The sequence below is a fragment of the Leptonychotes weddellii genome, chromosome 4, assembly GCF_054177405.1.
Source record: "Leptonychotes weddellii isolate Sample4059 chromosome 4, ASM5417740v2, whole genome shotgun sequence".
Taxonomy (NCBI): Eukaryota; Metazoa; Chordata; class Mammalia; order Carnivora; family Phocidae; genus Leptonychotes; species Leptonychotes weddellii.
Window position 1 is genome coordinate 96,263,525 of NC_138372.1, and position 13,059 is coordinate 96,276,583.

Here is a 13,059-nt window from a genome sequence, read left to right on the forward strand (position 1 = left end):
TACCGACAGTCCTGACATCTCTAGGTTTCCACTTATCACTGATTACTATTGATGAGGACAATAACAATAAGGACAAGAATAAGAAGGGCTAACGGTTACTGGGCACTTCCTACATGCCAGGTCCAGGGCTAAGGACTTTATAAGCATTATCTCAAGGACTCTTCATATAACCCTCTAAGATGGACACTGTCATTATCTTCATTTGATGGATGAGTATATAGGTTCACAGAAGTTCACACAGCTAGTAAGTGACAGAGCTGCAAGCCCAGGCAACATCTTTGTTTATCTTTGAGAATTTTCTTTGTTGTGTCTTTACTGAGTTTTCCCCTTGGCCAAAGGCATCCTGTCAGACTCAGAGATGTGAACCTTTAATTCCAAACATCAGTGGAAATAATTTTAATAAATTTAATTTCATTTTAAGTAAACCATGTTCTGAAACTTGAAACTATTTTTAAATCTAGGTGTGTATTAGCTTCTCATTGCTGCTATAACAAATTACCATAAACTTAGTGGCTTAAAACAACCCAAATTTATTCTCTTCTGTAGGTCAGAAGTCCAACATGGGTCTTACCAGGCTAATATCGAGGTGTTGGCAGAGTTATGTTCCTTCTAGAGGCTCTAGGGAACAACCTATTTCCTTACTGTTTCCAGCTTCTAGAAGCTTCCCAAATGCCTTAGCTCATGGTCATTTTCAAAGCACATCATTTTCAAAGCACTCTGCTTCATTTGTCACATCTCCTTTCTCTCACACTGACCCTCTTTCCTCCCTCTTAAAAGTACCCTGGGATTACAGTAGGCCCACCTGGATAATCCAAGATAATTTCCCCATCTCAAAATCCTTAACCTAATCACATCTGCAAAGTCTTTTTTGCTGTGTAAGGTAACCTATTCATGGGTTCTGGGGATTTGGACATGGCCATCTTTGAGGGGAGAGGCATTACTCTGTTTCCTATAGTGTGCATCAGGGCAATAGTGAGTAATGAAAATAAGACAAATGATAAAATTACCATCCCAATATTAAATTCCAAAATCAGCATGGAATGAATGGGAGCACTACTCAGCAGAAGCTCCTACAGAGGTGGTTCCCAGGCCAGGGTCTGGCAGTGAAAGGGTTGATCTACAAAGAACTACAGAGGACGATCAGGCAGCAGATGTTTTTAGGACCACTCAGGTCTGTCCAGGCTGGAGGTATTCAGATGACCTGATGGGCACATCTGGTTTTGTTCACTATCAAAACCTGAGACCGGGGATCCTGGGAGGCTCAGTCGTTAAGCATCTGCTTTCGGCTCAGGTCATGGTCCCAGGGTCCTGGGATCGAGCCCCACATTGGGCTCCCTGCTCAGCGGGAAGCCTGCTTCTCCTTCTCCCACTCCCCCTGCTTGTGTTCCCTCTCTTGCTGTATCTCTCTCTGTCAAATAAATAAAATCTTTAAAAAAAAAGATTAAAACCTGAGACCATTATGCAATCCCACCTCACCAAGCACCTTCACATTATGACTCAATTTCTCTGAGTTTTCCTACAGGAAGAGAATATGCCCATCATGCCAATATTTAACACTCATATTTTTCTTTGTAAATTGATGTCATCAGTCTTTTGGGAGTTAGTTGCGGTGACTCAGCATCACCAGGATTGGTAAGCTCAGAGGCATTGACAAGGTTGGATTTCTGGCCCAAGGAAATGCCATCAAGGTAGTACTGCCCTAGGGAGGGTTCTTGAGGCCCCCCAGCTGGCCCAGTCCTCATAATGCCAGACACTGCTTTTCAGATGTAGGTACTCAATTCCTGGTTCCTGAAAGCAGTAGCAGTAAAGATTACTTCCAACTTTTCTAAACATGAGATTCAGACAAAGATTCACCATGTTTATTATGATTTTCACCCCAAATTAAATAGCCATGTTTAACAAGCAAATTATGTAAAATAAAGCTTGCTAGAAAAAAAAAATCACAAGAAGAAATAAAATATATAAGAGGCAGGGTGCTGTGATAGAGGGCTGATAACAGGATCTGAATTCTAGCTCTGCCTCTAAGTCTTTGTGTGATCTGGGACAAGACTCTTCTCATCTCTGAGCCTCAGTTTCCTCATTTGTAAAATAAGGAACATGATCAAAATCAAGTGATTCTCATCCTACTGTATATTGGAACCACCCAATGAACTTTTGGAGACTGTCAGTGCCTATCCCTCACTGGAGTCGAGAACCATTGTGTCTGAATGATGGCCAAGGTCCTTTACACATCTGTTCTATCATTCCATGAAATGTCTGGGACTTGTCAATGAAAATCTGGATTTGGATTTGTTGGAGGCACCCATCCTTCTTACTGAATAGCAAATTCAACTGAACAAGGAAATGCAAATTGAGTGTCAATTCAATGAAAATTGAAAATTGAGCATTAAACTCGATCCCTTAGGGATTCCTACACTCAAAGACCTAACTGTGTGTCAGCTAGGTGAGCAAATAATTATAAGTCAGAAGGTATGTACATTGTTCCTTTCAAAATTTATCATACCTGTGTATTAAATGGATAATTTCTTTAACTTGTATTAGGCTTCTTTTTCCAGAAATTCAGAGTCTTTGTTATGCATCCTTTCCTCTATTTCTCAGTGAGAGGGGAAGAGGTGGATCCCCTGATGCACAGAGCTCTAGCAGCCAAAGCAAGCTCCCTGGCTCCCCACCTGGTGGGCTTTATCTAAACCCACCTGCCCACTTTGTGCTGCCATTTGGAAGTGGGACAGCATCACATTTCACTTTTAATATTCGTTGAGTGCTTACTGTGTACCAGGCACTATTCCAAGAGTTTTATGGATGTTAACTCATTTAATCTGCAAAGGATCCTATGAGATAAATACTATTACTTTCCCATATCACAGATGAAGACAATGAGACAGAGAACTAATGTCACTTGTCCAACATCATACAGCTGGTAAGCTTGTAAGTGGGGAGCTGAGATTCAAACCACAGACTGGTTCTAGCACTCATGCTCTTGGCCACTTATAAATGGGTTCAGTGGCTTCCACGAAATGTTCTATGGCTACCAAAAATAATGCTTACAAAGAATGAATGGCAACAGGGGAAATGTTTATGTTTAAATCTTAAGTGAAAAGTTAGTAAGATAAACTCTTACAGACAATACTATGATAAAGACTGTGTAAAGTCAAAACAAAACAAAATCACTAAAAAGCCATATTCAGTATAAGAAAAAAAAGACTGGAAAAAAGTAAAATGGAGGATGTAAGGAAAATAGCAAAATATTAAGAATGCTCAGAAGGTGCGATTGTAAATGAATTTTAAATTCTTCCTATCTGTATTTTTTTCATAATGATCAGGCTTTCTTATAATCTCATCCCCCAGTAGCAAGTAAGTACCATGAATTTTTTTTTGTGTGTGTGTAATAAAACACCAGGGCTCAGCTCTAATATTTTCTTAGGGATGACCGGAACTGATGCCTCACTTCTGGCAACTTCCATGAGTCCAGTTCCACTGCTCCACCTTCAGCATATGCCTGGTCCTTTCTGCCTCACCTTGGTCTGACTAAAGATGGCTTTTTTAGGACCATATGTGGAAAGAGAAGCCATTCCTAGAATTCTTCTGCCCTTTCAAGGGGATCGTTAGTGCTGAATCAGGGTTATTTGTGAGTTCTCTTGGTATGTCAAGTTCAGGTAAGGCGAGAAATCAAACCACCCACACCATCTGCATTAGATCTACTAAAATAACATCATTGAGATATCGAGCATTCTTAATCTGGGTTATGGCATCATCTAAGAATGAAAAAGTCACATTAGATCATAGGCTCAGGCCTGGCATTTTATTTTGGATCTCTAATCTCATTCTAAAAGGAGCCGTTTGATTTCCATCTTGGGAATTTTTCTTTCCATTTCCAAGCCAAAGAGAAGAGAGACTTCTCTTCATCCCTGAGGTCTAGAACCCCACTGACCCAGCTCAGGAAACAGGGAGCATAGCAGAGCTGCCTGTGAGGCTGACAGGCAATGTGTGCAATCCACAAAGCACCATCACCATCCTTGTGGCCTGCAATTCTCGGGGGACCTTCCTGACAAGCTAATACTTAACATGCTTATGGAGGGAGGAATTAGGTCCCTGGGATGTGAGGGAAGGGTAGTCACATGTGCCCTTTGTGAAAGATTCTGTTAGTATCCCTCACGTGGTCCACACCTCCTGATACCAGGTCAGAGCTGAACCTGTATAAAAGTCAGAAGCTTCTAACAGCACCTCAGTCTACCTGCATCCTGGGTGATCTGCTCCAGTGCCTGAACCAGGTAAAGTACATCTCGAGGACCAGGAGGGACTCTTGGTGTTGGTGTTTCAGGCAAGGAGTAGCCCTGGGGGTTGTTGAGAAGAAAAAAAATTTAAGAGAGAGAGGCAGGGAGGGGCAGAGGGAGAGGGAAAACCATAGGGAGAGAGAATCTTAAAAAAACAAAACATTTTATTTATTTATGAGAGAGAGAGAGAGAAAGAGAGAAAGAGAGAAGAAGCAGGATCCCCAAGCTGGACGTGGGGCTCGATCCCAGGATCCTGGGATCATGACCTGAGCCGGAGGCTAGATGCTTAACTGACTGAACCACCCAGGTGCCCTGGGAGAGAAAGAATCTGAAGCAGGCTCCACACCCAGTGCAGAGCCTAACGGGGGCTCGATCTCACAACCCTGAGATCATGACCTGAGCTGAAATCAACCTGAGCTGAAATCAAGAGTCAGACACTTGGACAGCCAACTGAGCCAGTGAGATACCCCAGGCTAAGGACAATCTTAAGAAAGACATGGCAAAAAGAGGATTTGGATGGGAGGGTTCTGCTGAAGGGGGAGGGTGTAAAGTAGGAGAAGGGAAAGAAGGATTGGTGTCTTTTTGAAATTACAAAGAATTCTTTTGAAATTATGGAGTTCCTAGGTTGAAACCTTTTGTATATTTCTTGTAATTGATTTTGGGAGATTGGGTTTAAAAATCTGATCATCATAAAGATGGAATCTTGTGAATTCATAGCTCAGTTTTAAATGTAGGTAAGTTATCTTGGGCTGGTTGAACTTAGAATGCTGTTTTGTTTTTCAGCTTCATTCAGTTCCTGTTGAGATGTCCTGCCAGCAAAGCCAGCAGCAGTGCCAGCCCCCTCCCAAGTGCCCCCCCAAGGGTACTTCTAAGTGTCCTCCCAAGTGTCCCCCAAAATGCCCCCCTAAGTGCCCAGCCCCCTGCCCACCTCCAGTCTCTCCCTGCTGCAGCATCAGCTCTGGGGGCGGCGGCTGCTGCAGCTCTGGGGGCGGCGGCTGCTGCCTGAGCCACCACAGGCCCCGCCGATCTCTTCGACGCCGACACCAGAACTCTGACTGCTGTGGCAGTGCTGGTGGCCATTCTGGAGGCTCCAGCTGCTGCCACAGCTCTGGGAGCTCCGGCTGCTCTTCTGGGAGCTCTGGATGTTGCGGCAGCTCTGGGGGCTGCTGCTGATCTGGGCCGTGGGGAGCACTGAGGAGCAGCCCTGGAGGAGACACTGGGCCGAGACTCCTCTTCTCCCATTTGGAAGAACAGAAGAGGACGGAAAGGCTTCTGAATGCTTTGAGTTTCCCTCTTCCTCCCACCCATGTCCATTCCACTGTGAGGTCTAGAGGGTTAGCCTGTGGCATTCACTAGTCTGATTCCCTCTCGCACACACATCTTTGGAGGACTTGGTGTTGGAGTTCAGTTATGAAGCTGCTTTCTCTGTAACAATAAAGCTTCTTATTCCTGATGTCACAGCCTCCTGATTATGTCTTGTTCACCTCGCCCACTCACCCCCTCCATCAAGCCCTCTCCCCTTCCATTCTTTTAAGTGCAAGTGATTACTTTACAATTCAGTTTGGGAAGATTTTGGCACTGAAGCTTCTTAGACCTCTGGGAAACAATATTCCCTTTTATGCTCTGATTTTGGAAACTTTAGGCTTGAAGGAAAGATTCGTGTCTGAGACTATTACCCTGACACAAGCTTTGCATGAGGGGAGTCAAGAATGGTTTTTCAGAGGGGAGGTTGGTGATACCCAGAAAGGTTACAGTGGTATGAGATACTCTGAAGTGAGGGTTTCCTTCAAGTATGGGTGACAGATTAAAGAAGACTTTATCTCCTAGTTATGGGGATAAGGTCTCCTCAAGTGCTCATTCCGGGCTCCAATAAATAAACACCTCTTCCTTTTCTGATGATTATTATCCCAGGTGCTTCCATCTGTTACTAGAGAGGAGATATGGGGGGGTGGGTTGGATTTGGGAGAGTGAGTTTAGGAGGCAGGTATGAAATGTCTGAGCCCACTTTCCCTGGATCCTGAAAGTCTGAGTATGGGTCCAAGTACAGAATCAAGAAGGGCATCCTCCTCTGCCAAAGAATGTCTCCATGTGGTCAGTATGTTGTGTGTGTGTGTGTGTGTGTGTGTGTATGTGTGTGTGTTAAGGGGGAACAGGAGGGCTTTAGTCACTGTGGTGAGTTTTCCATTTTCTTTAGGAATAGGCTGATTCCTTCAGGAGATACTCAGAAAATTTATGATAAGAATGATAATTCCCAATCAGTCTTTTATAGACAAGAAGAATAATTAGCTTTTCCTTTGATATGAGTTAACAGTGATAGGTGAAGTAAGTTAGTATATGAGACCATAGCAAGTCCATGTAGCATTCCTGCACTTGTCCATGTCATCTCCCAGAAGAGATCCCCTCTCCCAGAGGCCTTGTTACTTCATTACTTCGTTCTCTATTCTAATAAGACCTCACCTCTTGGAATGTCTCACCTGTACTCACCAACGAGTGCTCCCAGGTACATGCAACCTGTTAATCAGGCTCTAAAGGTACATTAAATGAAACTGGTATCTTTCATGATTGACCTTTCTTTGTCTGTTTCATCATACCATGCCCAGCTCACTTACCTCCAACCTATCTCTCACCATCAACTCTCGAATTCTTAGTCTTGGGTTTCTCTTTTATCTCATGGTTGTGAGTGCTTGCACTCAATAAGAAATTCTGAAGCCATTTGACCTCCAAACTCTGTCCCAATTTTTAAAACTCAGTTATTCTAAAAGTACCATTTCTCATGGACACTTTGGACCTTGGGAAGCACCTGGCTTGACTTCCTTCCTTCCTTTTTTTTCCTCCCTTCCTTCCTTCTTTCTTTCCTTCTTTCCTTCCTTCCTTCCTCCCTCCCACTCTCCCTCCCTCCCTCCCTCTCTCCATTGGCCACTGGTTCCAAGGAGAACTTATCTTCAAAAGGATTTTGGTGGGGGTGGGGAGTAAGAAGCAGGGAGTCCCACAGGCTGGCTTAGCATTTTGCAATTGGGCCAGGCATCCTGCACATATTTTTCTCTTAAGCCTCCAGGGCTGTATGGAGATATGGCAACCTGACTACATTCACAGCTTTTCTGGTCTTAATGGTTCTATAACTTTGCCTGGGTTTTTCTTCCTGTTTCCAGTGACAAAGAGAAATCACCACTGGGATTCCCATAGGCATATCCCCACCGTCATCTTAACTCAGTGTTATCTGGAAGCTTCTAGATGAAGCCCAGCAGGCTTTTCACATAGCCTGTGGCCTGACTTGAAAAGCCAAGGACCAAGAGTCAGAGAGAAGCAAAGAAAGATAATAAAGTAAGTAAATTACCAATACCAAGTAAATGATGACACAAGGATGGATGTGAGAATGGGGTAACTGTGTGTGTGTGTGTGTGTGTGTGTATTGTAGAAGAGGGCAAAGAGAACAGGTCCCAAAGAGAGGTCCCAGACCCCACATGAGCCCTCATAACTTTTCTTAGCACACACACAGCTCTCCCAGCTATAGGCAGTGTCTTATTTGGAAAGTAAACACGTCACAGCAATCCTGGCACCTCTGTGAAGTGACTTGAATACCCACGTGCACCACCTACAGTGCTACCTGAGTGATGAATGTCTCTGGGATGTGAGCATCAGCTGACCATGTCTATTGGGAAATGGGCCCCTCCCAAGAGGCAGTGCCTTACTGCAATCTTATAAAAGGTTCTCTGGCTGGACACTGCTCAGTCCATTGCCTAGCAGGTGCCCCATTCCAGTTGTGAACTGATCAAGTCTTCCAGTGTAACCAGGGTCTGGTAAGTGTCCAAGCAGGACCTGGGGGGTAGTTCTAGACTTGAAGGCAGAGGGGAGGAGAAGGCAGAGCAGAGCCTTAGGCTTCAAGTGAGCCAATCTTTCATGGTACCAATGAGGACATGGAGGCTCGACTTGGAACCGTGACTTCTGCAAGGTTAGCAGAATGTGGCTAGAGCCCAGGCCTTTGGCTCCCTGGACTGGGATGTATTTCCATCTTCTACACCACTGGTATGCAGACTGGTGCACGATTTCCTTATACTTGGGAACGGGGCACAGGCAGGAATGAAGACCAGGACATGCTTCTTGTATTTGTGGGTTCCTTAGACCCAGGCAGCAGGTCCTCATGTGTGATTTGGGTATTTTCTAATTGGTGGGGTGTTTATACAATGCTAATAACTGTGTGAACAGCACTTGAAGATCTGTGGCCACAGGGAAATGGGGGAAGAGAAAAGAGCCAAAGGAAGAGTTTGGACTGGATCATGCAGATAAATTGCCATCATATCTTCTTTAGCTTCCACTGTGGAGCACTTGGGTGGTCCTTATTTTAGTCGGAGAAAATGGAAACCCATTGATTCTCGGCAGACTGTTCCCTGCTTTATGCCTGTTTAACTCACTGGAAACACCTGGTTGGGGTGTGTTTCATTGCTTCCCCTCCTTTCTCCCCTGCACCAGGCCAGGCTAGCTTGCTCACAAAGCCAACCAAATCTCTAAAGCCCTGAGTTCAGTTGTTGGGGCGAAAAGGCCTGCCAGCCTGTAAAAGGCTTCTTGTCTTCCAGGTTCGCCGTGACGAGCTGAGCTCCACCATGTCCTCCCAGCAGAGCGCAGCTTCCGCCAAGGGCTTTTCCAAGGGGTGTGCCCAGGGCCCCGCTCCGTGTCCTGCTCCCGCACCCGCAGCCTCATCCTCCTGCTGCAGCTGCTGCGGTTCGGACGGCGGCTGCTGTGGCTCCGGCGGCTGCTGTGGCTCCGGCGGCTGCTGTGGCTCCAGCGGCTGTGGCTGCTTCCCCAGAAGACGCCGCCGACAGCGTCGGAGCGGGTGCTGCAGCTGCTGCGGAGGTGGCAGTCAGAGCTCCAGCAACGTCCAGAGCCAAGGCTGCTGTGGCGGCTGCTGAGGCCCCCGCCGAGCCCTGCTTCCCCACTGGAGTCCCTGCTGCGTGTCACCGTGCTCCCGCAAGGGACTAGGTTGGAGTGTGCTCCCCTCCACCTCCCCGTAAACCTACCTGCACTGGATGTTCCAAAACCCACGCTGTTCTCAGCCCCACCAAACTCTAACCCCCATGTTATCTTCCCCGGGAACGTGAGCACCATGGGTGGAATACTGGACCCTACCGTGGCAGAGGCTTGCACACAGTTGGTGCTTAATAAATATCCATGTCATAATAAAGCTTCTACCTCCCAAGAACACTTCGTTTCTTATTCTTTCATTTGTGTGTTTATTATTGCGTTCTGTTACCCTGTCCACTACCTCTCACTTAGCCCTGACTTGGCATACCTAAAAGGGAGAAAAGTCAAATTCATGCCTGAACAAGAGTGGCTTCCTGGTACTTAATTATGATAGCAGAAATCACAAATGGAGCCAAACAGTGTTCTAAAGACTTGACGTGACATGCACCACCTCATGGCATTCTCACAATGACTCAATGGGGGTAGGTGCTGTTACTCCATTTTACAGAAGAGAAACTGAGGATAAGTAACTTGCTCAGTCACTCAGCCAGTGCATGATGGAGATGACTGGGTGTCCCACTGCTGGCTTATACTCCTAACTGCTTTTTCTGGTTCCCTGAAACTTTCCAGAGCCTTCTGGCTGTTGTGCTCACCCTCCAGCCCACTAGGCCCTGCACAAGCTGCTGTGTGGCAAAGATTTGGATCTACAATTCTCCAAGACTTTGGAATCAGGCAATCTGAGACTTTCTTTTGCTACAGGATTATCAACCCACTGCTTTGCTTGCTGGGTGAGGAAACTTTTCCAAGCTGAACCTTCCAGGAGCCTGGGAAACTCCCTCTTCAGGCCTCATCCATGCAGCCAAGGCCCGACCAACAGTCATGGACATCTGGGACTCTGTAGGGTGCAATGAGCCATGCTCAGAAGCATGGCTATGTTATTCTCTAGAGGTGGCTGTGATGGTGGTGGCAGGGTCATCCTGAGGTCTGAAGCCCAGACCTGTGGGCATAGATCTTACTTCCTCACTTGAGGAAAGAGGAAACAGGGAGAATGACATCCCTGTGGTTCACGGATGCAGGAGATGGTAATACTGGTGGTGATAATAGGAACAATTGCTGCCACTTATTGGGCACTTCCTTTGTTCCAGGCACAGGGCTAAGCACTCTACATACATTCTCTCAGCTGATCCCCATGGTAATCTCAAAATCTAGACTTTACTTCCCTCATTTTTTTAAATCTGAGAAAACTGGGGTTCAGAGAGTTTCAGTGACTTGCCTAAAGTTGCACAGCTAGTGAATGTTCAAGGTCTCCGGATAGTGAGTGAGGGAGATGAGACTTGAACCAGGATCTGTCTGACTCCAAAGTCCATGTTTTCAGAATTGGCATCATATTCTACTGCCTTAGAAATCACCACCATTCAAAGGAAGGGACACTTGGGCCTCTGGACACACCCAGGCTCATAGAAAATTGAAGCTTGGCTCCTTGGTGCTGCTCCATCAGTAACCTGATGACTAGCAAGCTCTGTCATGGCTTCCACCCAACAAAAGTATTTGCTCAGAGGTGAGGTAGGAGATGGTCTATTGATTCATCCAGGATGTTTAGAGCAGAGGCCAAAGGACCCCTTTTGGGGAGCTTCTGAAGGGTAGCCCTGCTCTGGATGGGAGGGGTTCCTACTTCCATCTCTGAGATTCTGTGATTCTTAGTAGGAGGTGACTTGTGGAAACTGTTTAAAAACAGATAATATCACCTGTGGACCTGCCCCTCCCACACCAGTGATGTGTGTTGGAGCAACAAGCCTCAGGCCTCAGTGGAGGGGTGAGGTGGGAAGAGAGCACTGCTTGACTCAGAATAGACAGAGTGAAGCTAGCCTGAAGGCAGGAGGTGACCCTCGCACAGGAAGCTGAGGCCTGAGTTTTGGGGAAGAAAGGCAGTGACATACTGAGAGACATGTGAATCCTAATGGGAATACACACCTTTGTACGTGAGGCACATTTGTATCAATCAAATGCCTGGCCATGGATGGCAGCACCACCAAGCTCAAGTATCTCTGATTCCAGCAGGCTACCTAAGGGGTGGTTTGATAACAGAGATTTGAGCATTCAAAGAATAGTGTCATTACAGAAACTTGGGGAGCTGCTCTGGATGGGCTGGGGCTCTGTGTTCATGGCCCCTAGCCTTTTCTGATGTCCAGCAGCAGGTAAACTTGTAATGCTTGGTACAAGCATTCCCTCTGAGGTAGCAGCAGTCCCCTTCCCCCCCACCCCCCCGCCCGGGAATGCTGGCTGGAATGCTGGCATTTGGCAATGTGAGGTCCTACTCAAAGGTTGTCACTCAGTACACTGTGACAGCCAAAATCAGATTTCTTATTATCTTTGGATAATAAGATAGTAGCGGTATAATTGAATGCATTTTATTCACAATGGCTCCAGTTTAGGCTTAAATTATGTTATTCTAGTGGTAATAGGAACAATTGATATTTATATGGAACTTAGCAGTTTATAAGGTGTTATTATATATCTCTTTCATGATTCTGTAAGAAAAGTGTTATCTCTGTTTAACAGACTGGAAAATCTCTGAGAGTTTGTGACACATCAGAGGTTACTCAGACAACAAGTTACAGTCTCTGGTTGGACCAGCTCTCTAATGCCTTCCAAGAGAGCCAAGAGCCACTTCTTCCAAACCTACACACTGAAATAATTGAATAATGTCACTCAATTAATTATTTAGGGACAGCGCATCCCTGGCATTGAAAACTGTGCCAGGTACCTATTAGAGGTCAATAAGTAAATGAATGTTTGTTAGTGCATCACATGGAAAGTGTTGTGCTGAATCATTCTGGGAGATATGCAAAAGTATGTCTTGGCCTCAAGGAGTTTATAGTCTGATTTGGGAAATACAGTAAATAATCACACAAGGTATGAATGCCAATGTCACATATAAGAAATAACTTCATAGTCAAATACAGATAATACTTAACAACACAAGAAATGTCACAACCTGAACGTGGCATAGATAATGGCCATAGGGATTCAGCTGAATATAGTTGGAGATTTGTTACAGGGCTTCAAATGAGGACAAATTACTGTGGACTGAGTTATTCACAAGACCTTGTGGGAGCTGAGGGATCTGAGCTGGGTATGAAGATGGAGGTACTTCAGAGAGGCAGAGATTCTTTCTTTTGTGCATTTATTTGACTGCACCAGATGCTGTTCATGATGCTGGGGAAGACAAAGAATGAGACTATGTGGACCTGTGTGGACCCTGCCACATGAACTTGCCCATATGGACTTGCCATGGGGACTCTACCCCTTGCGGATCCTGCCTGTGTGGACCCTGCCTATAGGGACCTGCCCTGGGGACCTTATCTGTGTGGACCCTGCCCATGTGGACCCCACTTTATGGACCTACTCTCATGCACTTGCCCATGTGGACCTACCATAGGGACCCTATCCATGTAGATCCACCTGTGTAAACCTGCTGATGTGGAATTGCCCATGTGGATCCTGCCTGTGTGGAACTGCCATGGGGACTTCACTTTCTAGTGTGAAGATAGACAAGAAAGTGAGCAAGAAAGACATTATTTCATATGGTGAAAAGTGCTGTGATGAAAATAAAGAAGATGAGGTATAGACATTAAGTGGAAGTACATGGGGATTTTAGGTAAAGACCAGGAGAGGCCTCTCTGAGGAAGCACAGTCTGGGCAGAAAATGTGGAAGCCATTGCACAGGGCAGGAAAGCACATGCTTATAAGCTTTCTGCCTCATTGGAAGCCCACGGCTACAGTGTTCAAGGGGTGCTCAGTTACACTGGCCCCATTAGAGACTTTCACTGGA

General features: G+C 45.8%; 1 protein-coding gene across 1 annotated transcript; it reads left to right on the top strand.

The window, feature by feature from the left end:
- Window positions 1-8,006: 8,006 nt before the first annotated feature.
- On the top strand, window positions 8,007-9,467 carry CRCT1 (cysteine rich C-terminal 1). Its single transcript, XM_006750107.2, has 2 exons — window positions 8,007-8,068; window positions 8,843-9,467. Exon 2 carries the CDS (start codon window positions 8,870-8,872, stop codon window positions 9,173-9,175), a length of 306 nt encoding a protein of 101 aa, XP_006750170.1. The 5' UTR covers window positions 8,007-8,068; window positions 8,843-8,869; the 3' UTR covers window positions 9,176-9,467.
- The last annotated feature ends 3,592 nt before the right edge of the window (window positions 9,468-13,059 follow it).

What these genes read in the sequence shown, in the direction of transcription:
- CRCT1 (XM_006750107.2), top strand. Translation starts at nt 8,870, where the DNA reads ATGTCCTCCCAGCAGAGCGCAGCTTCCGCCAAGGGCTTTTCCAAGGGG.